This window comes from Numenius arquata, chromosome 25 (genome assembly GCF_964106895.1).
Source record: "Numenius arquata chromosome 25, bNumArq3.hap1.1, whole genome shotgun sequence".
NCBI lineage: Eukaryota > Metazoa > Chordata > Aves > Charadriiformes > Scolopacidae > Numenius > Numenius arquata.
The window spans coordinates 407,168-434,937 of NC_133600.1; the positions used below are offsets into that span (position 1 = coordinate 407,168).

General features: G+C 48.3%; 1 protein-coding gene across 5 annotated transcripts in view; it reads right to left on the reverse strand.

Moving 5' to 3' along the window:
* LOC141475472 (excitatory amino acid transporter 4-like) overlaps positions 1-27,444 on the reverse strand; it is a 39,994-nt gene extending 12,550 nt beyond the window's left edge. For 2 of the 5 annotated variants that reach the window (XM_074163847.1, XM_074163851.1), the window contains exons 1-4: positions 27,210-27,444; positions 14,145-14,309; positions 2,321-2,556; positions 664-801 (exon numbers count right to left, since the gene is read on the reverse strand). In XM_074163847.1, coding sequence (XP_074019948.1) covers positions 664-801; positions 2,321-2,534 — 352 coding nt within the window. In that variant the 5' untranslated portion in view covers positions 2,535-2,556; positions 14,145-14,309; positions 27,210-27,444. The remainder of the gene's footprint in view (positions 1-663; positions 802-2,320; positions 2,557-14,144; positions 14,310-27,209) is intronic. The other 3 variants (XM_074163850.1, XM_074163848.1, XM_074163852.1) reach the window with 3 other exon arrangements.
* Between the last annotated feature and the right edge of the window lie 326 nt (positions 27,445-27,770).

Here is a 27,770-nt window from a genome sequence, read left to right on the forward strand (position 1 = left end):
TTTGGAGCTCCAAGGTGATGTTGATATGGGAGAATGTGGCTTGTGGTTATGAAGAAGCATAGTGCTGCTGCGTCTTAAGCTGCATTTGGGGATAGAGAAATTTCCTCCTAAAGCTCTCAGAAGGGAAATAATCCCTTCTCAGTAAATTGGGCCTTTAAGTCATTAATGGCCGGATGTTTCAGCGGGCAGAATGCCTTGCAGTCCCTTCCGCTGTCTGAAAGCTTGGCTGGCTGGCGAGTGTTCTATGAGGACCTGGATGAAAGAAGCTCTCCAGCCAGTGATCCACTCCAGCTCTTTTGGACTGACATGAATTAACCTTCCCTAGGCTGAAGGAAACCTCAAGCTGACTTGGGCAACAAACTTGTTGATGTTTGAGGTTATCTAGGATGAAATCCTTGTTAGTGCTCAAGTGTTGGGCATTGGAAAGACCACATTATGTCTTGCCTAGTCCTCTGAGAAAGCACAAAGCCTTCTGCTTCTCTTCCCCACTACTGAGCCAGCAGGGGTATGAGCGTGAATTGTGTTCAGTACAGCTGTAGGTTCAGGCTTGTCACTATTAGCCAAGCTAATCCAAGCACCTCCAGCTGGGGCACGCCAACAACAGGTAGCATCTGTCTTTGCTGATTATTGCCTTGGCTGAAAGCAGCAGAAAGCAATTCTCACCTGTAATCAAGCTAGAGACAATGAGAGGAAGAACCAACATCTGAAGCATACGCATCAGCAGCTCGCCGGGGAAGGAGAAATACTTGATCTGGCGATAGGTCAGCTGGTAGGGCCGGAGGGAAAACGCCAGGATGATCCCTGTGGATCAGCAAGGGATGAGAATGGAAATGGGACAGTGTGATCCAGTGGTCTGTCTCTCAGTCCTACAGCATGGTTTTTCTCTTTCTCATCTCCTTTCAGCTCCTCCTCTCCCCATAGGAGCAAATGCTCTTTCTTTTTTTTAAAAGGCTATGATCAGTTTTTACTGCATGTGCTCTCTCTCGCTGTTATGGTTTGAGAAAACCCATAACAATCTATTGTCGTTAGACAATTATTCTATCACCCAGTGACCCCTCCCCACCCGGAAAGGGGAATCAGGGAACACAAAGAAACACAAGGGTTGAAATATAAATAGATTTAATAGACTAAGACTAAATAATTAACAATAATACTAAAGAACCAGTACTAATCCCGATACTGATGTAAGATATACAGGAATTATACTCAGCCAACTATATCAGTAGGAAGCTGTGCACTCCCAGCAGGGACAGCAAATGTCGGACACTGGGAGCGCAATGGCTTCAGGAGGAAGGGAAGGGCTCAGGGCTCTGGCACCGTGGCAAGGAGTTGTCTGGACCGCTGCCATCAAGGAGAGAGAGAGACCTACGCAGCAAACTTTTCTAATTTATATTGAATGTGATGTTCATGGTATGAAATAAGCCTGTTGGCCAGCCTGGGTCAAATGCCCAGGCCTTGCTCCTCCTTGTCCCTGCACCTGGTAAGGCTCGAAAACACTAACCTTGAATCCCACAGAGCCTGGCTGGCTATAAAGCAAATATTTTCACAAATTCAGACACTAGAGTCTTCTAAAAGTGCAATTTTCCCCAGCATTAGTAGAAAAGTTAATCCTGTGTTTCTCAACCCAGGACACTCCTGACATATTTATGTGCACAGAAGCCTCACACTAAACCACAGGTCTCCTTGTTGCTCTGTCTGCTGCTCCTCTGGGGTCTGTTCCCAGGAAGCTCAGGAGCACAAAACCGCTGTGACAAGAGATATGATCTCCCAGCCCAAACTAAGTGTGACTACACAGTTCAGAGACTTTGTCCACCCGCCTCTTAAAGCTGTGTTCAGCCAGTGAGTTAGAGAAATATAGCCTGGATCAAAAGCTAGGGACAATCCACTATCTGCTGGGCAGATTTAGTTGTCATTGCATCACAGCCGTGTGCATCAGTTAACCCTTCTGATACCGTCAGACTAAAGCTGTGGGATGAATAAGAAGAGCCCTTGTGCCTGTAACTGCACTCACAAGAAGCCTCTAAACAAACCTAGATGATTTTTTATGAGGATTGGTAGAGTTGGATCATCAAACCCTTTCTGTTGCAGATTGTTCCTAAGCTGCAACCAGAAAGGATCAACAAGGGCTCCCTCACATTTGCCCTCTACAAGGTCTGTTGTCCTTGCACACAAAGGTACTTCTGATTTTGATTGTTGAGCTGTCAGCTCATCGGTGTCACCTCCCCAGTCAAATCATTATGATAAAATAAAATCTTTGTAGAATAAACAAACTTTCCCCCACATTTACACATGGTGCCCAGTGTTGCCACCAGCTCCATACCTAGTAAGACTGCAGCAATGGTGAAGAGGACAAAGGCATTTCTCCTGAAGAAGCTTTTAGCGCTGTCAGCAGTGATGCTGTGCATCCGCTTCTTGGCCCGTGCTGCCCGCTTCTGCACCGCCTGCCGAAAGCGCTGCACCCGGCTCTCCGCGTTGAGCCGCTTGGCTGCATCCTCGTTGAGGAACAGGCTGTTGACGTGACTCTGCTCGCTCATGGTCAGCACGGTTCTGCCTACGCTGGGCAAGGAGAAGCACAGGAGGGAAAGCATAAGCTGCAGCACCTGACACCTTGCCTTTGTTTTTAGGTCATTTCCCTGGGGCCCTGGCCAGGCTTATTTCGAGTTGATTAATGAGCTCCTCTGCCCCTCTGCAAGGAGCAGACCCTGGGGAAAGGCATCTAAAGGGCTACCAGGGTGTTGTTATGACTGCTCTGGTGTCTCTGGAGAAGCTCTGGCCTCTGTAGCACCCAAGGTGCACTGGGGAGCAGGTTGTGGTGGCCTGGGCAGCCAGGTTTGTTCTTAGGAGTGTTATCAGTTTGGACAGGAATGAATTTTATCACCTGGCAATAAAAACAGTTCCTGTACATAAACTGTTCCAAACAAGACCAAGCCTCCTGACATGCTTCCTAGATGGACAGGGCTCTATCAGCACAGCTTTCCCCATCACAGCAAGTGGCACCGGCTGTTTCTGCAGAAAGGAACATGATCCATTTGCCTTCTGTGGAGCTTGAGGATAACGCTTTACTGACTTTCCTTTGAAGCACAACAGGACTTTCAAGTAGTATCTCTTGTCAGACTCCACTGATGGAGTTAATCTGCTGTCCTGTCTTCACGAATACTAAGATTGAGATCAAACCTACTCCAAAGGGGTAAATAAAGGACCAGTTCTGCTCCATTATCTACTGGCAGCAAGGCCTGGATCAGTCTGCTGTTCTTTAACTGTTTATTTTTAGCTATTATTCCCATATTCCTCAGAACAAAAGAACAAGGCGGGCTACATGGGCATACCACTCCACTCTGGAGTGCTAGAAGGCACCAGCAATCCAGCAGTTCTTATCACTAGGAGGATTATTGCCTGACTGTGCAGGTGCTGTTTTCCTGTTGTCACTATGCCTTGACAGATACAAGGTCTGAAAATGATGCTTGTTCCCAGGAATTTGCAAAGAAAATACAAGACTAGATGAAAACAAAGAAAAACAAAGACACCTTAGCCCATCAGCAGCTGCTGGAAGACCTTTCTTTGATGTTGCAAGGCAAATAAGAGCTACTCCATTTGCAATCCTAAATTTAAGTCAAAGAAACCATCAAAACTGGGATTACATTCTCCATAAAATACCCAACCAGCGTCTGCCATTGGGACCTGGATAAACGCCTATCATGAATTGAAGACACTGCCTTAAAGAGGTTCATAGTACAACATTGCAAAGTCATTTCCAATAGACAGAAGGAGGAAAACCTCCATTCTGATAGAAGATTTGTTTGCACAGAAGCTAATGCTTTCATGAGGTTCAGAGCAGTGGAGAGACACCTGAGGTGGCCCAGCCAAGTCACTCCAAGCCCTCCCAAGGCTAAACCGTGTGAAGGCCGCTGGCGAAGGTTCTGGGGTTTTGCTGCAGGAACCTTGCAGTGCCGCAGTGGTCACCCAAGCTTTTGGATTAGCAAACAGCATTCTGTGGATTTTGGTCTGCTGATTCCAGCTTGATCACACACTCACTTTCTTATTGTGCCACCCTGCTTTTATCTGTTGATGGAGCCAGTTAGACTAAGTGAAACTTTGCCAGTCTTCCTCCTTTTCACTGCCAGTCCTCTTACTTTTCACAGCTATGCATGAGAGAAAGGAACTGCAAAGTACATATTCCTTCAGTTTGTTGAGTTTGTGCCTTCTGAACTCCACAGTAGGTTAAGAAACTATGGATTCAATCCCCTGTGCCCTAGAATAGACTCACATTATTTATTTAGTAGCCTCCCACATATATAGAGTTGGACAAACAAAATTATTAGCTCTCAGGTTCCAATGAGTCAGGACTTTCACACATCTTCTATCCTCCTGTCTTGCCTGGTGTCACTGGCTCTACAAGGAAGAGGACATCCTCTCAGATCTCACCCTTTGCCATCACAGACTCACTGAATAATCCCGTCTGTGATCCACCTTATCTTCTGTTATCTGCAAGATTTCCAGAAGTCTGTCCCAGAGCTTACTGCCCTTATGGTGAGAAAAGGGCGGTCAGTGACTGGAGGGATAGAATAGAATAGAATAGAATAGAATAGAATTGAATCGAATCGAATCGAATCGAATCGAATCTTTCAGCTGGAAGAGACCTACAATGATCATCTAGTCTAACTAGTCAGGCTAGTAGCCTAGCCTGACTACTTCAGGGCTGACCAAGTTAAAGCATGTTATTAAGGGCATTGTCCATATGCCTCAGACACTGACAAGCTTGGGACATCGACCACCTCTCTAGGAAGCTTGTTCCAGTGTTTGAACACCCTCTCGGTAAAGAAATGCTTCCTGATGCCCAGTCTGAACCTTCCCGGTGCAGCTTTGAACCATTCCCACGCGTTCTGTCCCTGGATCCCAGGGAGAAGAGATCAGCACCTCGCTCTCCATGTCCCCTCCTCAGGAAGCCGCAGAGAGCAGTAAGGTCATCCCTCAGCCTCCTTCTCTCCAAGTGAGACCAACCCAGAGTGCTCTGCTGCTCCTCAGAGGACATGCCTTTCAGCCCTGTCACCAGCTTTGCTGCCCTCCTCTGGATGCATTCAAGGACCTTCATGTGCTTCTTAAATTGTGGGGCCCAAAACTGCACACAGTGCTCCAGGTGAGGCCACACCAATGCTAAATACAGCAGGATAATCCCCTCTCTCGACAGGCTGGCTCTACTGTGTTTGATGCCCCCCCAGGATGCAGTTTGCCCTCTTGGTGCCAGGGCTCACTGTCCCGGTTTGAAGTAAAACCGAACCAATTTTCTGTTCTGTAACTTTACATCCTAGCTAGGCCTCCTCTAACTCTCTGAAATTAACGGCATATTGTGGAGAAAACTGCTCGTTCTCAGAATGATAAGCCCAATGTTTATGCTCCATGCCAAGGAACGGTATGCAGGGAGGCCCTTGCTTATACTTATTGCTATAACAACCAAGGTCAGCCAATTTCGTTATTTGCCCCCTTAGAGGGTCAGAAACGGAAAAAACGTAGAGGGGTCACATTGGTGGGGAGGAGCGGACAGGACAGGTGACCCAAACCTGACCAACTGGGGTATTCCATCCCATCTGCCCCACGCTCAGTATAAAGGCTGAGGGATCAAAGGGTCAGCCCTTCCTGCGATGGCCGACGTCCAGAGAGGACTCTGTCTGTTCATCTGCCTTTGATCCCGATCCGTGTGTTCCTGACTCCAGAGCTGGAATCCAGTTCCCATTCGTCACTGAGTCCAGTCTGGGACTTCCCCAGTGCCTGCCAGTGATGTGACTGTCATCCTGGGAACTTGATACGGTTTTGTATATATTGTATCTATTTCATTATTTTTCTCCTTTATTTTTATTTTAATATTAATTCTTCTTTATTTTTATTTTAATATTAATTTTTCATTAAAGTAGTTTAGTTCATTCTAAACTTCTGAATCTCCTTATCTCTTTCTCCTCCTCTCTCCTCTTTTAGGGGGGGGAAGGGGGGGAAGGGCCATCTGCCGGTCCGGTTTTGGTAAATTCAGCCAAAACCACGACACTCACTACTGGCTCCTCTTGAGTCTGCTGCCAACCAGCACACCCAGACCCCTTTCTGCAGGGCTGCTCTCCAGCAACTCCTCTCCCAATTTGTACTTGTGCCTGGTGTTACTCCCTCCCAGGTGCAGAATCTGGTACTTGGACTGGTTCAATTTCATGCCACTGATGATTGCCCAATGCTCCAATCTATCTAGATCCCTCTGCAGGGCCTCTTGTTCCTCAAGAGAGTCAACAGCACCTCCCAGTTTGGTATCGTCAGCAAGCTTGCTAATGGGGCATTCAACCCCTCCATCCAGAACAGCACTGGCCCTAGGATTAAGCTCTGAGGAACACTGCTGGTGACCAGTCACCAGCCAAATGTAGCCCCGTTCACTACAGCCCTTAGAGCTCTGCCATCTCGCCAGTTCTTCACCCAGCACACTGTGAACTCACTTATCCCACAGCTGGACAACTTGTCCGGAAGGATGCTGTGAGGAACAGTATCAAAACCCTTACTAAAATCCAGAAAAACTACATCCACCACCTTCCCTTCATGTACTGGTTGGGTGATGTTATCATAGAAGGATATCAAATCAGTTACAGGGCTTTCCCTTTGTGAACCCGTGTTGATTGTGCCTGGTGATTGCATTACTCTTTAAATGCCTTTCAATAGTACTCAATATAATCTTCTCCATAATTTTCCCAGGAACTGAGGTTAGACTTACAGGTCTGTAGTTCCCTGGGTCTTCCCTCATGCCCTTTTTGTAGATTGGAATAACATTGGCTGTGTCCCAGTCAGCAGGGATGCAGTGCAACTTCCTATAGCACGTAAGGCAATCGCTTCTAAAAGCAGAACTACCAAAGAAAGTTTAAAACCCCCAAAACTCTTACTCCAAACCACTCACTCTTTATCAAACACCACAGCCTGCATTGGTAAGGTGAAATGCTACCTTACTTTGACTTTGCATGTCAAAGTTTTGCTCACCTCTCTTTAGTGAATTGAAACCAGTCACACTGACAGCTCTGAAATCACCCATCATGGGCTTGCTATACACAAACCAGGCTTCCCATTCACCACGGTGACCTGAGGAGACCTGCACTGAACCAGGAGTAAAGAAACACAGACTCACTTCTCCTCCAAACCCTGCTTTTCTTAGAGTTTACCACAGCAACAGCACAAATTCCCATACAGAACCCACACATATAAAGGGACTCACCTGCTCTTTTCTCCAGATATCTCCCCATCCACGTCACCGGGAAGCGTATTTTTATGCAAACAAAATGAAATTTCTATTTTGATATGGGAAAGTTCAGGATTAGTCATGTGATCCCATGTTCCACCATGTGCTCAGCAGCCTTTTCAGAGCAAAACTTATCACACAGAAGGAACTCACCAGCAGAACTTGCTCCTGTGATTTCCCCACCCTCTTGCTGACTTGCTCCCTTTCTCCATCTACATATTTTGCAATACAGCGGCCCCTCCACAGTACATTCCCTCTGCATCGCTGGCCTGAAATTGTGTAAATGTTCTCTATTGCATCAGCTGGAAGTTCTCAGACCGCTGCAGTAAATCATCAAAATACTCTCGCAGATTAACAATCTGTCAATGGCTTGGAATTTCCTTCTTGTGAGGAAGAAGGTGGCTTTGCTCTCTTGGTGAAGGTTCTCCTATTCATGGCTGCTTCTCCAGGCTTCACTCTGCCAGAGGCACTGAGACATTTGAGAGGGCATTTTTTGAGGTAACTTCAAGGCTAGAACCAGGAAGCACAGGATATTTTGCAAGAAAGTTCAGTGTTGCAAAATTAATGCCTAGTTCCTGGTGATGAGGTTTCACATAAACAGTGGAATTTTGGCTAGAAATTTTCAGCCAGAAGATGGTGAAAGTAAAAAATGGGGAAGGAGGACTTTTGCCCTATATTTTTTGTTCTGCTCTTTGCAGATTTTTTTGTGGTTATCTTCCCATCTACCCAGGGAGAGGATTTCTGGCATGGGGGGAGGAGGACAATAGTGCTTAAGGACCTATAAAGAGCTAGAAAACAGGAAATCTCTGAATCAACTGAGATGCATCTGTTCCAACTGGTACTGTATGTTGAAGAACACCCCTCCTCTTTATACCTTGTCTCTGCTAAAGCAGCCAACATCAGAAGAGCTGAAACCATCTAGTGTGGAGCACTTTTCCATGAGCATGGTTTAAAGACAGAAGGGGAGGCTGAAGGGAATGAGGAATCACAGAATCACGGAGCTGCCCATTGCACACTCACCAGGAGGTGGTTTTGGAGGACGGCTAAGGATTTGCATCCACTTGTCACAAATCACATACTTTTGGCCTCCATGTGCACCCCTATCCTTAAATATGCCTTTATCATTAAAAGGACATAAGCAATGTCAGGACATGAAACTCCTTTAATTTTCCAAAGTGTATCGTAACTTTTCTCAGACCTGTGACAAGGGGATGCAAATATGCCCTGATGCTACAACCTACGGAGTGTTTTCCAACATTTGCAGAGTGGGGGATGCTGGGCACAGACCCGAGCCTGCCCGTCCATCTGGGGTGGTAAGGACAGCGCGGAAACAGCCCCGGCAATGGACTGAGCTCTCTGCTCTGCTCCATCGCTCTGCTGCAGCCTGGTGGCATGTGAGGAGAGTCTCATCCCCTGAAACAGCCGGAACCGAGCAGCTCCAGACTTAGAAACTGAGAGTAAAATATTGCACGCAGCAGAAAAACTTCATACATTACCTTGAATGTATGCTTTGACTACAGATTCTTTAAAGGCATACAGCCCCCCACATCCTTATCCATGCCCCTCCCCCAGAGAAAAGGCCAGCTTGTTAAAACAGAGAACTAGGGAGAGCAGTAAAAGTAAAAGGCAATCTTCAAATGCATCTAATTGAAGAAAAAACCCACATCAATAAGGATATAACATCAGTGTCAGATCAACCAGATTTTTAAAAAAACTTTTCTCAAGGATCCTGTATGAAAGGTTTTTAAAGCAATGGATATATCATGGGATGAAAGGGAAGATCCCCTTATGATCACTTGTGGTGCCAGGCAAAACCAAAATGGGTAGAATTTCATAGCTATTTTTGCCAACAGAGAGATTTCAGTTGTGGGGTCCAATAAGAAATGGCACCAAGTGCTGAGCTATTCGTCTGCTCCCAAGTGACCTGGAAGATGAACTGCTGTGTGAGCAAGTGAAAAGCAGTAAACACAGGAAGAATAACTCTTAATTGTACACTCTAGCGACTCAAAAAGATATTGGCAATATCCCATGAAAGCACAGGCTGATAGAAAGACAGTGATAGGAATTATTATGTAAGAAATTAGGAGACAGAATCATAGAATCATAGAATGGTTGGAGTTGGAAGGGACCTTAAAGATCATCAAGTTCCAACCCCCCTGCCCTGGGCAGGGACACCTCCCACCAGACCAGGTTGCTCAAAGCCCCATCCAGCCTGGCCTTAAACACTGCCAGGGATGGGGCATCCACAACTTCTCTGGGCAACCTGTTCCAGTGAAAATGGTGTTATGATGACCTACAAATATAGACCATACTCTTCCTGGGAGAGGATGAGTGGCATCCCCAGGCCTGCCCTGCTTGACTTGCTCTGGCACCACGTGGCTACATTCTTGCTGGCCAGACCCTGCCCTACCGGCCACCTCCTTGTGCTTGGCTCCCAGTCACCCACGCTGCTCCCTGACAAGGCTTTCCTGGAGGCCAGGTATTTGGAGTTGGCCCCTGAGCGTACAGGGCTGACGTTTCACACTTTGTCTTGCAATAAAGTGCCCAGGCAGAAATTATGCTTGTGGGGAACAGTACGGCTTTTATGTTGAAACATTAAATGCTCAAAAGCATTAAATGCTCAAAATTGTATGTTTTCTTTTAGTACTCACAAATCTACATGCACATCTGCTATGTCACAACAACAGAAAAAAGTGAAATTGTTGGGGCAAATTTTAAGTTGTTTGCTGAAGGAATTTTGCATTTAACTCAGATTCTGAGAAAGCAACTGTGAAAGCCTTCAATTTATTCTTATTTGTTTTCTGTAGAGGCCGAGCTTCAGAAAAAAAATCAGCTTATGTTTGACTTTTATAAAGCTGCCATCACTGAAATGTTCCCGCACTCAGTTATTCAAACAGCACCATCAAGAAACAGGCTGTATTTCTGAAGGTTTTTTCATGCGGTGAAAGATTTTGCAGTTGTGTGTTGAGGCGGTTGGCATCCCTGGGAGCCCCCAGGCAGGCTCCTGCTGAGCAGCGCTCAGCCTGTCAGCAGGGGCGAAGGGGAGTCTTTCTGCAGGAACACACGGGCCATGAAGCTGGTCTGTGCGCTGGGCAGGCACGTAGACTCTCTGCCTACCTGTTTCCCGGTGTCTGGGGTAGCTCTGCAGAGCCCCACGTGAGTGGTGTTGGGATTGGGGCAGTGCCCACGCTGTGTGTCCATAGGGCTGTGTCTGGGGGCAGGGCTTCGGGGAGAGCTGGAGGAGATGGGCTGCATCAGCATCTGCAGAGCTACACAGCTAAGAGAGGGCCCGGTTCCATGTGGAGGAGGTCAGGGCAGAGAAGGTCCGTTCCGCGTAGCAGTGACGAGCTGAGTTTCTGCCAGGAACAGAGTTTGTGCTGCCCCCAGAGAACCCGTTTCACTGTTATGTTTGTAACCAGTGGGGGGAACTCACTGTCCAGACAGAGCTTCACGTGCCTTAGCGCTCCTTCACAAGAGGAACAGAAACTACATTTAAGCACATGGGGACTGCATCTACTCTGTGGCTGGACACAGCTCTGCCCTCACTCCAGTCACGGGCAGCAGCCTCTGAGGTCACCGGGCTGCGAGCTTTCTGAGCACGAGGGGAAACTCAGAAGCTCTTTGGTCTGATTTTGTCCAGGCAACTGTCAGGGTCAAACTGTGCTGGGTGAGGAGGAAATGCATTTGACTACATTATATGGTCCAGATGAAACTAAATGCTTGCAAATCACTAACAACAGTGCAGTCTTTTCTTAGGGCCTCCATCCATTACACCACCCCTGGCACCCCAGAGCTCTCTGGAGGTCCCAGGTAGGACCAGCACCAGAGCCCAGAAACTCTGCTGTGTTTGTGCCAGCAGGTCTATGGAGGTGATCCTTCCCCTCTGCTCAGCATGGGAGAGGCCACACCTGGAGTGCTGTGTCCAGTGCTGGGCTCCTCAGTACAAGAGAGATATGGACACACTGGAGAGTCCTAGGAAGGGCCGTGAAGATGATGAAGGGACTGGAGCATGTCCCATGAGGAAAGGCTGAGAGAGCTGGGACTGTTCAGCCTGGAAAAGAGAAAGCTTGGCAGGATCTTATCAATGTGTACCTGAAGGGAGGGTGTGAAGAAGACAGAGCCAGACCCTTCTCAGTATTGCCCAGTGACCAGATGAGAGGTGGTGAAGACAAACTGAAGTACCAGGAAATTCTTCTTAAGCATAAGGAAAGGCTTTTTTAACTGTAAGGCAGACTGAACACTGGAACAGGCTGCCCAGAGAGGTTGTGAGGTTTCCGTCCTTGGAGATATTCAAAAGCTGACTGGACATGGTCCTGAGCAACCAGCTATGGTTGACTCTGAGCAGAGGGGGAGTGGACTAGATGACTTCCAGAGGTCCCTGCCAACCTCAGCCATGCTGTGATCCCCCCATCTTCTGCTGATGTGCTGTGAGATGAGGCTTTACAGGACCTTTCAGACAGCACTGATGCACCCCATCCCTGGCAGTGTCCTGCAGCTGTTTTACGTGTACAATTAGTACAGGGCCATGGTCTGGTTCCCCATGCTTCTCTAACCCGCTAACCCCTGCACAGTACTCTTGCACCACACTGAAAGATAAACGTGAAAATATCCCTTCATGGAAATGGCCAATTGCCATTTGTGGCTATTGGACAGATCTCAGCTGAGGGGCAGCTATCGGTCAAGATGATCCACTGTTAGATACTCCTCTGGGACAAGGAAGGTCCTAACCACTGGCAGGATATGGCCTTACAGGGCACTCTTGCCATGGTGAGTGGGTTGGAGAAAGTAAATGCAAAGTTCAAGTGAAGACTTTTCTGCCTTCTTGCCCTGCACTTGATGTTCTCTCATGAGGCAGAGCATCATGCCCTGCTCCTTCTGCCTGCCTATAGCACACTGGAATGGCTTTCTGATTGTTAGCATGTCCAAGAGATGTCAGCCCATTATCACACAGCCAACAGCAAGGAAGGCAAAAAACTGTGTGGCCAACACAGCAGAGGAGACCTCCAGTCTCCGGGGGGTTCAGGCTCTTTTCTGGGACAAACCCAGTTGTCACTCCTCAGAAGAAATGGATGGGAGACAATGATTGAAATGCTGGTGCTTTACATCATTGTCCCACTATTGCTAATGTCTGCATAGAAGAACACACAAGGCGTTAATCTAATTAGTCAGTTTTACTCCTGGGACTGACAGAAGTCAGCCAAATTAGAAATGCCCACCGCAAAGTCTCTCCCAGGTTTACCAGCCCCCAGGGACTGGGGGAAGAAGGGCAATACAAGCCCAGAGCAGCGGTGTTAGTACAGTGTGTACTGTCACACCACTGCCATGGGCACCAAGCATGGCACTCGGGCGAGCCTTGCTGCTAAAGGGATGACACTGGAAAAGCATGTCGGAGTCAGGTGTCCCCCCCGACAATGGCTACCCCAGGCTCCCTCTTCCCTCTGCTAACACAACTCTTTTTTTCTGTTGTTGCTGAAAGACAGCCAGAGACTGTGAAATAATCAGCATTTTTGAGCCTCCTGTTCCTCTTGTCTCCAAGGAAACTGTGCTATTATATTCCAAATAAAAATGAACAAGATTTTCAAGGAGGAAGTCTCCACAGGTAGCAGCAGGGAAGGACCCCAAGGGGGAGAAGAGGGAGGAATCTCTGCAGAGAGAGGGGTTGGGAAGAGCTTTGCACAAGCTAGGCAGACATAGAGGGGCAAGGCAAGGGGTCACTGAGAAAGCTGTACTAGGCTGGTTCTGACCCAGCTTCTGCTGCTGGGTCACCTAGTGAGAGAGCAGAAGTTAAATAGCTGGTGCTTGCATGGAGCTCCCTCATGGAAGGCTCAGTGCCTACAAGGAAGAGCTGTGCCAGGCTGTTGAAGTGAAGGCAAACCCTCAGGACTCTGCTCAGTGGCCTGACAACTGCAGCCAGCAGCTATCAAGTCCTGCTTGCTTTTGGGCAGATCATTGGCACTCCAGAGTAGGAAGCTACAGTCGCTCCACCAGCAGCTGCGTAAAATGTGCTTTGCAGGGACCATATTTGCAACGATGGCAAAGGAGGAGTGGATGTCTCACTCCCCACCTCACTTTCGCCCATCAGTAGCTCAGTGCCTGTGGTCAGCAGCATTGAATCCAGCCGCTGCGCTGTTTTAGCTGGGTTTTTTCAGTCTTGAGGACCAGGATAGAGAGGGCTCACAGACCTCCTGGCTGGGGGCATCCTCACCCCTCATGCAGCCTGGCCCATTGCCCGCCCTTGGGAAGGGCAGTACAAGCTGAAAGCAATGCAGTCAAAGTGCCTATGCTGAAAATTTCCATTCACAAGCCCAGCTGGGGTGAACTCAGCCATCTTTGTGTTGCTGTAGCAGCCCCTGGCGGGGCTTTCGGCTCAGTCAAGTGCTAGGGCATCTCCATTTTCCATTTGTTACCTGGTAGCCAGCTCCCTCCCAGCCAACTCCTACCATAACTCCACCCAGGAGGAGAACAGATCTGCCCAGGGTCCAGCCACTGACCCATCTCTGGGAGAAAGCAGCAGCTAAGGGGAGGGCAATCTGCAACGGGCAGGAATTTCAGCCCACCAGTGATCACCAGCTGATCAGCTGGTTTGTGGCCTAAGTCCAATACTGGGAGGACAAGTACCACTCTCCCCACCGCTCCCTACTTATGGTAAGGTCCTGTGGTAAGGTTGTTTCTCTCTAGCTGCTCTCCAGGCATCTCACCCCAGCCCAGAACATACAGTCCCACTTTCAAAGCACTCCCCTCTAGGCAGTCCCCTGTCCTAGAGCAGGGTGAAAGCTACTCCTGCTGCTCTCTCATGCGTATGCCCAAGGAAATCTCCTGCCATCCTCCTGTCCTGCTTCAGTCCCTGGACGCTCTTATTCATGCATTCAGATTTTGTAACAAAACCACTCACCTGGAACAAGTGCTAGTTGTCAAGCGGGAAGGGCAGCAGGTCTTTTTTGTCTTGGGGGATTATTCTGAGTTGTTTCGTTCTTTAATTCTTTAAGCTCAAAGGCAGGATGCAGGATTTTCTTCTTAGAAAGGTACAGCGTTAGTGGAGAGCTCTGAGCAGTACCTCCTGAGAGGGGAAAGGAAGACTGTAATATGCTCAGGATACATAGCGGCAGGGGGTGGGGGAGTGGCATGTAGGAGGAGACTGAAAAAATCTTTGACGATTGCAGGAGAGCAGAGGACAGAAAGCACCTGTCACCATGATGTTGCATATGGTCTATACTGGATTTAACACTGCTGTGGTTTTGCACTTTGTTCTGCTTCCTCACACAAGCTGAAAAGAGAATGAGCAGTAACAGAGCGCTGGGCGAGCTGTTAAATGAGAACCAGATCCCACCCTGCCCCTCAGTCTGGTCCTTCCACAAGGGTGGCCGCATGCCGGAATCCATCCAGCATCAACAGCTGGATGCCCTGAACCAGCAGGTCCTTCACCAGCCCAGGCTGTATAAGCAGGACCTCAGAGATTCAGACACAGCTCTGGGGTTTGCTTGAGGGGGTGGACATGTGTCTGTGCCTCAGCCAAATCGCTGTGATTTCCCATCGCTGTACTGGGTAAGTCACAAGGAGGAATCAATTCACTGCATGTGCAAAGGAAATACACGAGCAACACAGTCTGTCAGGGAGCCAGACTCTGCTTTCAAGGAACCGGGCAAAACTTCCACCATCTTTACTCACTGATCTCTTAAATACTGATTCCTGCTGCAGTTTCTTTGGTAGAAGTCCCACATTTCAAAATTTCCATTAATGCAGTATGCTAAAAACACCAGCCAGGTTGCAGGTGTGAGCACCACACGGCCAGTCCTGGGCTCTGAATAGGGCAGAGTGAAAAATTATGTCCAAAAAACATGCCCCAGCACCAAGGTTACCACAGCACCTGTGTTTCTATTCCTACCAGACACATGACTCACAGGGGACATATCGGTTGCTTCCTGACAGTAGCCTTCTCATGAATTCAGGTGGCACCAGTGTAGGGGGCTTTGCTGTGTGCTCCAGCTTCAGTACACCAACAGCCACACGCTGTGTCTGCAGCTAGAACTTGCCACAGAGTCTGAGCTCATCCAGCAAGGAGCAGGTCAAAGCTCGACTCTGTCAGGCTCATTTGACAGAGTCCTGGAACTGAAATCCCCCCGAGCCCTGTGTCCCAGTCAGACTCTGCAGGAAGAGGAGAGCGAGACCTCTTCAGCCCAGGTCACAGAGAGGAATTCCCAACACCAACTGGCGTTTTGCAGACATTAATCATAGAATCATAGAAACACCTCTCCTATGAGAAAGGCTGAGAGAGTTGAGGTTGTTCAGCCTGGAGAAGAGAAGGCTCCGGGGAGACCTTCGAGCCCCTTCCAGTCCCTAAAGGGGGCTACAGGAAAGATGGGGACAAACTTTTTAGCAGGGCCTGTTGCAATAGGACAAAGGGTAATGGTTTTAGACTAAAGGAGAATAGATTTAGACTAGATCTTACGAAGAAATTTTTTACACTGAAGGTGGTGAGACACTGGCCCAGGTTGCCCAGAGAGGTGGTTTATGTCCCATCCCTGGAAACATTCCAGGCCAGGTTGGTCGGGGCTCTGAGCAACCTGGTCTAGTTGAAGATGTCCCTGCTCATTTCAGGGGACTAGATGGCCTTTAAAGGTCCCTTCCAACCCAAACTATTCTATGATTCTATGATTCCATCATTCTATCATTCTATGATTTAGATTGGAAGACCTTTAAGATCATCAAGTCCAACAGTAAATTAGGACAGTCATCAGATGGGGCTTTGCCAGACGGGCTATTTGCAGCCTGGGGTCTTGACTATCTCTGTCATTCTCCCTTGTTTTAACTTGCTTCATCTGCCAAGTCGGCACAGACACGGGCCATTGCTGCATCGGGAGACAAGGACACACTGTCTGCATCCAACAAATTCCTTGGTCTTCACATGACTTGGTTGCTCACATGTAAATGGGGGAAATGGCACTAATCTTCCCATTGAAGGCTGTACAAGGTCTCAGGTCGTGCAAGTGCCAGCTGGGGCTGCAAACCCAAGCCCTGCACTCTGCAAAGTTTCAGTCACCTTTCCAGCAAAGCACATATTGGAATGGCTACACAAAAAGATAATTTTATTCCAAAATGAATGTCTTTGGTTATGAGGAATAGACTCCAGCACTCTGCTTGCACCATGCACCCAAAACACTCCTGCAGAAATGTGGCTGAGAGCCACTCCAGCCACAGGGGGAAAGGAGGCAGATGGCAGCAGCACAGCCTGGTACCTGGCTGGTCTCCTCTGCTCCTTCTGCTGGGTCCACAGCATCAGCCACGAGTGGGGCTGTCCAGAGAAAGGACATCTCTTATTCCTCGTGCCCCTGCTTTTCTCAGTGGCTTAGCCAGCAGCTTCTCTTACAGAAGGGTGCCCGACTTCACGGCGGCTGTCTGCTGGAGGCTTGGAGACCTGCAGCAACGAGCACTCTGCACTCAGTGCATTTCTGGCACTACCCAGAGAGGGGCAGAGCTGCCACGCACTTGGTCATCCCTCAAACGCTCTGCATGAATCCCTGTATCTACCTCGGGGAGAAATGGTTGGCTAACAGTGAATATTTGTCCTTTTCGACTTCCTATCCCTGAAGTTCAGCTTGACTCCAAGAATCTGTGCTAAGTCCTACCCAGTCTTTTAATCCCCAGGTTAATACCTCTAGGCCTTTTTCAGCCATAAACTCACCGTGACAAACGCCTTAAACCTTCTCCTTCAGCAACTTTTTCCATGTTTCATTTTGACTTGCACATGTGGCCATTTCCAGACACCTTCAGAGCAGCAGTCTGAAGCTATGGAGGAGGTGAAGAGCTCAGCTCCCTTGGGATGGAGGTGCCTGATGCTCAGGCAAAGTGTTTCTAGGGTGGAGCAACACTTGGGGAACAAACTCCATGGTGAGCTACCCCCCAAGTCTCTCCTCTTTCCACAAGTGCACACTTGATCATCCACATCGCACAGAGGCCACGTGATACTTTAAGTTATCAACAATGGGTAAAAAAGAAACTCACAATGTCACCCTTGTGACTGGGTGAGAAAAGACATGACAACTGCACCTCGTCACTTAGTCACCTTATAAAGGGTCTTCTGATGCCATCCTTGCACAGCCATTTGAAGATAAAGGAAGGGCTTGTTGTGAAACAGCCTGAAATAGTTTTCCCAAATCAGCTCCCTGGTGATTTTCTCCACAAAGCAATCTTTCAAAATGATTTATGCTAATCTCACAAGCAGATTAAAAATCTTACATAGAGACAGGACAGTTTGTTTTGCACCCACTCCCTCTTTAAACATGCCCTCAGTCTGTATCTCAGCACAACTTAGACCTCAGCCCTAAACTAGTAAAGTTCTGGGCAAAGGACTCTTGAGACAGATTTTTACAGAGGGTTTGTGTGTCTAAAAGAGAGGTTTGCAGGTCCAGCAGAACAACTACTTCTTTATCATATCTTTGTTTTTTAAGAAAGACATTGATTATCTATTGGATGTTTAAAAAGCAAAACACCTAAAGATGGGCTAAGTGTTGATCCATGATGTAATGATAAGGAAAAACCCCCCAGGTGAATCTCTGTCAGCATGCAGTTACGGCCATTTCAGTTTGCTATACACAACCTGGATAAGGCACTGAGGCTGCAGGGTTGGGTCAGAAATCCCCAAGCAGATGGCTGTGTCCACCAACCCATGGTTCCACTGTCTTCCAATAAGCACTTACTGCATTAGCCTTTTGAAAGGGCTCAATTTATCTGAACTGCTGACAAAAACACCCCTTAAGGAGCATGCTGTAAGGAATTGCAGGTGTAAGTGCCACACAGCCCTGTCACCTGAACATGCGGATGACTGGGAGGATGTACATGACCCATCCTTACCTAGATGTGTCTTAGGAACATGGATGGTTTCTGCTGGGCTGTAGAAAGCCACTGGGATATTCCCAGCTGCTAACTGTCCTGGGGAAAGATGTGATTTTCTTGTATATTACGCAATCCTACAACCCTTCCTTCCCTGGATTTTGCAATTCTGTGGTCTTGTTCTCCTTGTTACAGTAACTTTAATTTGGGGGTTGGGATTAATTTTGTGTCCTGCACTGCTCACTTGGCCCAGGGACCAGCACACTCTTATGCAGCTGTGACCTTCATTCCAAGTTAGCAGAGTTTCTGCAAATGAATCTCCTTTGTGTTTCACAGAGCTGCTCAAATAACAGAATTTAATTGCTATGGGAAATGCCAACATTTCAACACTTATTTTTGCCCTATTTTGGAACAAAAAGTCAAAATTTCAGCTCTTGCAACGCACAAAGTTCAAGAAAATTCAGAAACAAATAAATGTTTTGGTTTTGATCAGACTGATGTAAATCAACTTCCACCTGAGCTGTAATATTTCTTTGAGTGCCTCTCATGATAATTTTTTTACCTTGTTGCATAGACTGCAGCTCTAACGAAGCTCTGCAGTGTCCCCTTGTATCCAGGCTGCTACGGTGCATCATCCTTGATACAGCCTGAAGGGAGAGCAAAGGCCAAGGAGAACAGGCCCAGGAGGGCTAAAAGAGAAAGAGCATGTGATGTAGTTGTCACTTACAGCACTTGCCAGCACATTTTGATTAGAATTTCCAATGGGACAATGGAAGTGATAGTTAAAAAATGGTACATCAAAGAATGACAGAATGATAAGGGCTGGAAGGGACCTCTGGAGATCATCCAGTCCAACCCCCTGCCAGAGCAGGGTCACCCAGAGCAGGTCCCACAGGAACGTGTCCAGGTGGGTTTGAATGTCTCCAGAGAAGGAGACTCCACCACCTCTCTGGGCAGCCCATTCCAGGGCTCTGCCACCCTCACAGAAAAGAAGTTTGTCCCCATGTTCAGATGGAATTTCCCATGTTCCAGCTTGTGCTTGTTGCCCTGTCACTGGGCACCACTGAGAAGAGTCTGGCCCCATCCTCTTGCCACCCCCCTTTGAGATCTCCTCTCAGTCTTCTCTTCTCCAGACTAAACAGCCCCAGGTTCCTCAGCCTTTCCTCAGCAGAGAGATGCTCCAGCCCCTGAGCATCTTCGTAGCCTCCACTGGACTCTCTCCAGCAGCTCCCAGTCCTTCTTGAACTGGGGAGCCCAGAACTGGACCCAGTGCTCCAGATGTGGCCTCACCAGGGCAGGGCAGGGCAGGGCAGGGCAGAGCAGAGGGGGAGGATGACCTCCCTCCACCTGCTGGCCACGCTCTTTTTAATGTCCCCCAGGAGACCATTGGCCTTCTTGGCCACAAGGGCACATTGCTGGCTCATGGGCAACTTGTCCATTAGGACTCCCGGGCCTCTCTTTGCAGAGCTGCTCTCCAGCAGGTCACCCCCAACCTCTAGCGGTCCATGGGGTTAATCCTCCCGAGGTGCAGGACCCTGCACTTGCCCTTGTTGAACTTCATGAGGTTCCTCTCCGCCCAACTCTCCAGCCTGTCCAGGTCTCGCTGAATGGTGGCACAGCCTCTGGTGTAGTATATCTGATGACAAAAATTATTACTCCAAATTTTTAACTGAGTAGTTTCAACTGATGAGTGAGACAAACTTTTGTGAGCTCCTGAAGTTTCTGTCATTCAAAAGTGCCCTCATTTTCTCCTTGGTTCTGCTGAGAGTGTATGTGATTAAGACATTTCAGCTATTTTGAATCCCAGCTCATGCTCCCTGCTTCTCCCAGGTGCACAGGGAACTTGTGCTGCACAATTCGAGGAGGAGTTCTGCTTTAGGAGTTTGTGTGATTTGTTTTGTACCATTTTTTAAGAAATCTCTGTATATTACTATACAGACCCAGGCAGTGTGAACTGCAGATGCCTTATGTGGTTGCTCTGGTGATGTCTGAAGTCTTAAAAACACCATTTTTGTCAAACTGTTTAAAAACTTTACTGACAATTCCACTGGAGAATGAATCCCCTGCTCCCTTCCGAAAAGGTTCCCTGCTGGAAATGCATCTGGATTCCCACAGCATGACAATAGGTGTGAGCAGTCATTTAGCTTTTCTTCCCTGCCCTAATCCACCTCTGACTCTTCCTTCCAGTCCCATGCTTTTCTACTGGCACTACAAACTGCCTAGCAGTTGTGCTGCCTGAGGTATTTAAAGACGCTTGATTTAGGTTTCTTGCCATAAACAAGTTCCTTCTAAAGAAAGAACTTGTGTGGTGCGGTCGACATGCTGGAGGGAAGGGAAGCCATCCAGAGGGACCTGGACAGGCTGGAGAGGTGGGCCAGTGTGAACCTCATGGAGTTCAACCAGGCCAAGCACAGGGTCCTGCACCTGGGTCAGGGCAATGCCCAGCACAAGCCCAGGCTGGGTGGAGAATGGCTGGAGAGCAGCCCTGAGGAGAAGGAGTTGGGGGTGATGGTGGGTGAGGAGCTCCACACACCCCAGCAACGTGCGCTGGAGCCCAGAAACCCCCCGCACCCTGGGCTGCATCCCCAGCAGCATGGCCAGCAGGGCGAGGGGGGGGATTCTGCCCCTCTGCTCCGCTCTGGGGAGACACCCCCCAGTGCTGCCTCCAGCTCTGGGGCCACCAACAGCAGAAGGACATGGAGCTGTTGGAGCGGGGCCAGAGGAGGCCATGGAGATGCTGGGAGGGCTGGAGCCCTCTGCTGTGAGGACAGGCTGAGAGAGTTGGGGGGGTTCAGCCTGGAGAAGAGAAGGCTCCGGGGAGACCTTCAAGCCCCTTCCAGTCCCTCAAGGGGCTCCAGGAAAGCTGGGGAGGGACTCTGGATCAGGGAGGGGAGCCATAGGAGCAGGGGGAAGGGTTTGACACTGACAGAGGGGAGATTGAGCTGAGATGTGGGGAAGAACTTCTTTGCTGTGAGGGTGGTGAGAGCCTGGCCCAGGTTGCCCAGAGAAGCTGTGGCTGCCCCATCCCTGGAGGGGTTCAAGGCCAGGTTGGAGGGGGCTTGGAGCAAGCTGGTCTAGTGGGAGGTGTCCCTGCCCAGGGCAGGGGGTGGCACTGGGTGGGCTTTAAGGTCCCTTCCCACGCAAACCAGTCTGTGATTCTATGATTCTAAAGACCTTTTTTTGGCTTGCTTTGTTGTATTTGTACATTTAAGTCTATCCTATTTTACATTTTACCCATGACTTCAGAATGTAGCTTTCTTCCACGGTTTGTGCAGCACGGAGACAGTTCTAATGCCCATGTGGCACTGTTTCTTCATTTCTTTTCTTCCATGAGCAGACTGTCTCTATCCTTCCTTCCCACCACCGCTCTGCCTCCCACAGTCTGGGCTTGGCTGTGTAAGCACAAAGAGCTTCTTCAGTTCTCAGCTCCCTGGTTTTGCAGCTCTCTCCCTGTTCACTGTTGCAGTTTGTGTGTGCAGCAGAGTTTCAGCACGGATGCTGACAGCCATCAGCTGCCTGGTTGTATATTAGCGCAGAGTTTTTGTTCTTTTGTTAGGATGGCCAGAAAAATCACTTTCTGCTTCTGTCATAGATAAGCCATAAAAACCAAAGTGCCAGAGCTCTCTCTTCTATGCTCCACAGGCATTTTAGCTATTAACCAACTCTTTATGCGTACTATGAGACATTTCTTTTTGCATTTGGCAGTTCTCTCAGAGTCACTTACTGCTAAGTTTTGACATCTGAATTCCAGATGTGCCCAATTGCTCTGGCTGCTCCAGAGTCAGATGTGTATGGCAACCTCACAAATGAATTCACAGCAGCTAGAAGCATTTCTCAGGGCCCATCTTCATACACCATTTGAAGCACTATGAAACACATCCTGCCAGAATGAGGGACAGCATCACTCCCAGGGATTGCCCTGACAAAGACATTCTTTCTTATTGAAACTCTCACATCCAAATTAATTCAATGAGAGTATTTCCTGCTGTGGAGAAGGGTAGTGTTCAGCAGCAGAAGATGGATGTGCCTTGCCACAGCTGCCCTGGGAGGAGGGAGAAGCCAAGGTAGATGTGATGGCTGGGCCTTCCCTGTCCATTTCTCCACACCCTTATTTCTGAAAACCAGTATCTGCTCAGCAAGAGGCAATTCTTGCCAGGTTAGCTGAAAGCCAATAATAGAGTGAAAATAATGCGATCTGTTCTTATCCCTTCATCTCCTGCCTTGTTTGATCTCACTCCTTTTCTTCCAAGTGATGCTTTTCAAATAGGGAGGATCAAATCTGAGGTGGTTTCTTCATAGTCCAGGGTCTTTTCTGGGGATATTCACCTTTACAGAGTTTTTCTCACTTTGCACTTTCTCTGCTCCGTTCCCTCCCCAGCAGCGCTTTCCTGCTGCTCTTCCCCAGCTCCCCAGCCTCCCTGCCACCACGGCCAGGTGGGGATGGGGCAACCAAGAATGGTTGGGGAGAAAGGAATCCCAGCTTCAGGGAGAAAGGAATCCCAGGAATCACAGTAAGCGTTGGACTCTTAGGAAACACAGGTGATTAGGTTGGAAGCAATCACTCTGGAACAGTCTCTGGCTTGACTGATGTTGGCAGGTCCTTGAGAAGCCATGGAGGGGGAAATTTAATCTTCAGTGCAGGGTGGTGGCATCCCACAGGACAGCCATAGTAGCAGGAAGGCCAAAACTGAAAGAGCATCTGTGTTGAGAGGAAGCTGCGTAGCTGCGTGTAGGGCGTACCAGACTGGTTGACTGCAATTTTTATGCAGCCAAGCAATGCATAAATAGTAAACAATATTTCTTGGTGGCAGCAGCAGTCCTCTGAACACACAATTATTATTTGTTCTGAGCATGCTTTTTTTTTCTGCAGATGAGACACTGCACTACTACACCTTCATGTACACCCTGCTCCATATTAATAACCTGAAATGTCCAAACTGGCAATTAATTACTTCAGGGGAATGGCTTGCATGGCTTTCCAACAACAGCATCAGCCTTTGTTTTGGGCATTCTACATGAGCGAGCTGTACAAACTAGAGAAAGTCAAAAAGCCCTACTGTTGTTTCAGGTAGCTTGGTCTGATACTACTGTGGGCTAAGTCTGCCTTCTCTGAGCTGGGAAAACAGGATGGAAACGCTTTACTTCTGCTGCTCTGATGATATATTTGTCCAAATTTCACTTGGCCCATTTTCTTTGGCATTCTCTGCGTGGTATTACCATTGGCATTGTGCTCTTCTCCAACAGCTCCCAATGCTGTATATGTGTATATGTATTACAAGGACAAAAGGGACCAATTGTGATCATCTAGTCTGACCTCCTTTTTCAGGACAGGAATAGCCCTGTGTTAATTAATTATCTTTTAAGTGGAATATACTATTTAGAAAAATTTCTGAACCTGCATTACTCTCTTCTGGTGGTGATGAATTCACCACAATTCCAGGCAAATTATATAAGCCTGGGTCTACCTGACCCTGTAAATTATGCATGATAATTAGGAAGAAGCAGTCAGCTGCTGCTGTAGAGGAGCTGAACTGAACTTACTAATGTTAATGGTAATACTGACATTGCCACACCAAGAAGCTGTAGCTTAATCAATGTGGATATGCAAACACTCAGGCATACAGCACCTGCAGACAGAGTCTTAGAGGCTAAAATGCAAATGAGATCTGGCATATGAAAAGCTTAGTCGAGGGGGATGATCCTGCAGCAGTCACTGGGACAGCAGCACCTCCAAGTTTCTTCTAGATACCCCCTCAAGTCATTGCTTCCCTCTGTGTAGATTCATGTGGTTCCTCCTCTTCTCCTCCCAGGTGAGATCTCAGACTACAGACCCAAGTATTATGTTGACTTCTGGGGTCTGATTTTGCAATTTGTTTTCCATTGGGAGTCTATCCAGTTATTCACTGGCTTTCTGGAAGGAGAAGAATTCAAAACTACAGGACTCAAAACTACAGAAAGCAGAGCTCTAGAGGGAATCTACACCCTTGGCTTTCCTTCACTGAATTGCAGAATCCCCTAAAACCAGCTGCTTTCAGCCACCCCTGATGGACTTTCATTCTCTCAAGTTCTCTCTAGGAAAAGCATGCTCTAGTTCTCTTCTGGAGAGACTTTATTTCACTCTTTTTATGACACATTTCTGCTATGTTTCTTAGGCTCCTAATTTTGACAAAACACCTGTTGACCTTGGGGTAGAGACTTGCCCCAAGACCCCCAAGTGGAGAACTCAAATGTTCCCGCATCCATCAGGAATCTTCACATCTTCCCAATGTGGAGCATCTCCTGGAAGCTGTATCAGAAAGACACAGAATCTCCTCCTAAGGACTGCAAGTGATGCATGTCCTGCCTTTGTAGGCACAGAATAGTATCTTATATCAAAGTCATATTTAGCTACCTGCCTATCTTTGGATCTTGCCCAGTCAGCAGGATCTCCATCAGACCACTCTTTTAGAGGTGTAAGTACATTAATGCAGTGTTAAATCAATAAACCAGCTTTCACATTAACAGGGGAATAGGCTGAGCTTCATAAGCTTTTTGCCTCCTGTTATCTTTGATCACTTTGAAGTATTGCAGGGGAAAGTATGGCCTTCCCTTCAAACAGTTCTCCAGCGCTGGCGTCTCAGTGATAGTTTTGCCCCATTCAGTGCAGGGCACCCTTCACCCCCCGGGACTGCACGGATTGGTGCAGGTGTCCCCCTGGCACAGGCAGGCAGGGTGCACACACAATGCCAGGCTGTGACTCAGAAGGTCTCTGCAGGAGCGGAGGGTGCTCCCAGCTGGCTGTTCCCTGCCCACGGGCAGCATGGCTGTAAGGGCAATCCCACCCTGCGGGATCCCTTCTGCCTCTAACCCAGCACCCTCCTAGGTTCCCAGACAGGGAGTTTTCTCCTCATCCCCTATCATGGGTCATAAAGCAGGTGGGTGAAGCAGTGGCCTCACACACCCATGGGTGCCAGGCAGGCATACAGGGCCCAAGTCGTTGCACAGAGAAGCTGGAGAGGTGCTGGCTGCACCCTGTCAACAGAGGCAACGCAAACTGTCTCACAGCTCATTACAGAAACTGAGCCAAAGGGAAGGCACGTTCCCAGCTTATCAGGCCACCTCCTCTGTGAGCTCTCTGATCTACTTTTCCCGTGATTGTTCCTGACCTAGGAGAAGCCCCTGAGAAATCTCACAGTTCATAGCCTGCAGCTAAACGGGCATCCACAAGCAGCCACGGTGGGGAGCCGGGAGCGTGGCACATGCAGTCTGACTAACCAGATGGAAAATTCCACTCCTCTTCATCGCAGCAGACCATGCTGAAGCACTTGGGAAGCAAACCTTGCCAGCACTGTGTTTATCTGCTCACGAGGCTACTACTCTGCTTTGCTCCAATGAATTGTGCCACATTTTCCAGGATACCTGCACTATCTGCTCAGCTCTCATTTACTGTGATAAGAGGTAGCTCTGGAACAGCGTCCTGCCTCCTTTGCTCTGCTGTATAACATATTTTTTTTAGCACTGCTGACAGTCAATACAGAGCGACATGAAGGGTGAGGCTCCGGAATGGGGATGCCAGCAGAACTGACCTCTCCTCCAGCTCTGGCCAGGCTGAGCACAAGAAACCAGTTCCTCTGGTGCTTTCACTCCCTACACCTCTGCTGAAACAATCAGCTCTAGACCCCAGAGCTCCTCACCCCAGATTAACTCAAAACCTGCTAACTTCCATAAAATTGGTCAAACAACTTAGAACGGTCTCTTCTTACTTAGAGAATATCAAACCGTGAATTATAAAGTAGTGCTGATAAACTCTAGCCTTTCAACACTGAAGGAATCCCGACTGGCTGAGGATCTGAACGTGTTCGTGTGTCCCAGCCCTCTCTGCCTTATTTGCCCACATTTTTCTCCCTTCTTGGCACCTTCCCCCCCCCCCCCGCCCTTACCTTCTGAATTTGCAGCAGTGCTCGCTGTAGCTTTGTTTAATCCCCTGTTAGAAGGTGAGAAAAGCCTGCGAGTGTCTGGGCAGAAAGCCTCATGCTACAATGTCACTCGGGTCACCAGCATACATCCAGCGCTGACCAATGGGAATGAATCCCATGGGAATTAGAATTGTAAATCCTGGAAACTATGCTTCACACTTTGAATGTACTATTGCTGGTTTCCTTGCAACACTACACAGTGAAATAATACACAAACCTTTGGATTTAAGCAGCAAATCAAGAACAAAACATTATTCAGACTTTTCTCCATAACACTCCTAAAACATGGAGTGTCTCCCTTGCTAATGGCCACAGGGAGCCTCACTGCTTCTCACCATATGAGGCACAAGGAAATGCAGAACAAGCAGCTCCACAATTATCCAAGGTACCCAACGTCCACCTGCAGCAGTAACCTGTTGGCGCTGACACGAAGGGGAGTGAGGCGCAGGCAAGCGGTGAGCTCTGAAGGATTTTACTTGGGTACCAAGTAACAGGGTTATTTAATAAGGCTTCAATTCCATGATATGCTTCCCCTTAGACAAGGTTTTTAGATGCATATATAAGTTTCATCCACATGTATAAAATATTGCCTCAAAAAAAAAGAGTTGATGGAGGAAGTCTGTTAGTACTTTTTAGGTCAGCTAATTTGAAATACGTTGTCAGAAGAGGGACTGAAGTTTAAAGAACAATGTGTACCCAGCCTAACCAACATTTCCAGGGATCTAGTACAAAAATTACTACTTAAGTTCTGGTTAAAATACGTATCTTGCATAGCTGTCGTAGAAAATGTGAAAGATTAGTCTGAGTGCAGTGACACAGTATCCTGCCCTTACTTACAGGAAGCCCAAAATCAAAGCTGCTTCTCAGAGGTCAGAAGCGTGTGAGAACCTGGATTTGTGTAAACTTTGTAAAAACAAATTATATAAGAAATATCCCTCATCACCTATTCCCGTGACAATGGGAAATGGCACAAAATCTCTGAAAAACAGAAGTAAGAAAGACTATTTCCTGATCTTTGTTAAGTCTCTTAGCACCTTTAATCCTTCCCTGGATCAGGAGTTGTGCCCACATTTGGGATCTCCTGTATGAATAACTAACTCTTCATGCAAAACTGAGAAGCAATCTGAGTATTACCTATTAACAGTATTAGCCCCTGGTCAGGGTTCTCACCGTACCTTCAGGCTGTAGACCCGGAGCAAAGCCTGTGGAGGGCTGGGGACATAGCGGGGAGCCCAGATTTGCTCAGGAACCCACCTCTGCTTGCTCAGGTTGAACGACAGCATCTGCAAACTCCCAGCTGCAGAGTAAAGCCAGGCACCAAGCTCAAGATGGAAAGAAATCCTTTGGAGAGGAGCAGTTAGCCACAAGCATCACATCCATGGCTTGCTCCTTATTCCTCCTTGTGCCTGTGACGTGTGAGGCCCTGCTGCCACCCCCCAGGCGCGGGGCCAGGCTGGCAGCCAGGGCCGGTACAAGCCGGGGTGGTGCAGGGCTATCTCCTGGCCAAGCACTGTGACAGACAGCGCCCGGTGAGAGCAGATGGCTGGCAGGGCTCAGACCCCGTCCCCTTGCTGCCGGGAGACATTGGGCAGTGGTGGCAGGAGCAGGAGCTGCTGGAGGGGAACAGCAGAAAGGAACCAGGAGGCCTGAAGCCAGGTCTTGCAATGCTGGGAGCTGAGAGAGACAGAGCTTGTCCTGGGATAAAATTGACTACAACTGATAATAATGCTGTCTGC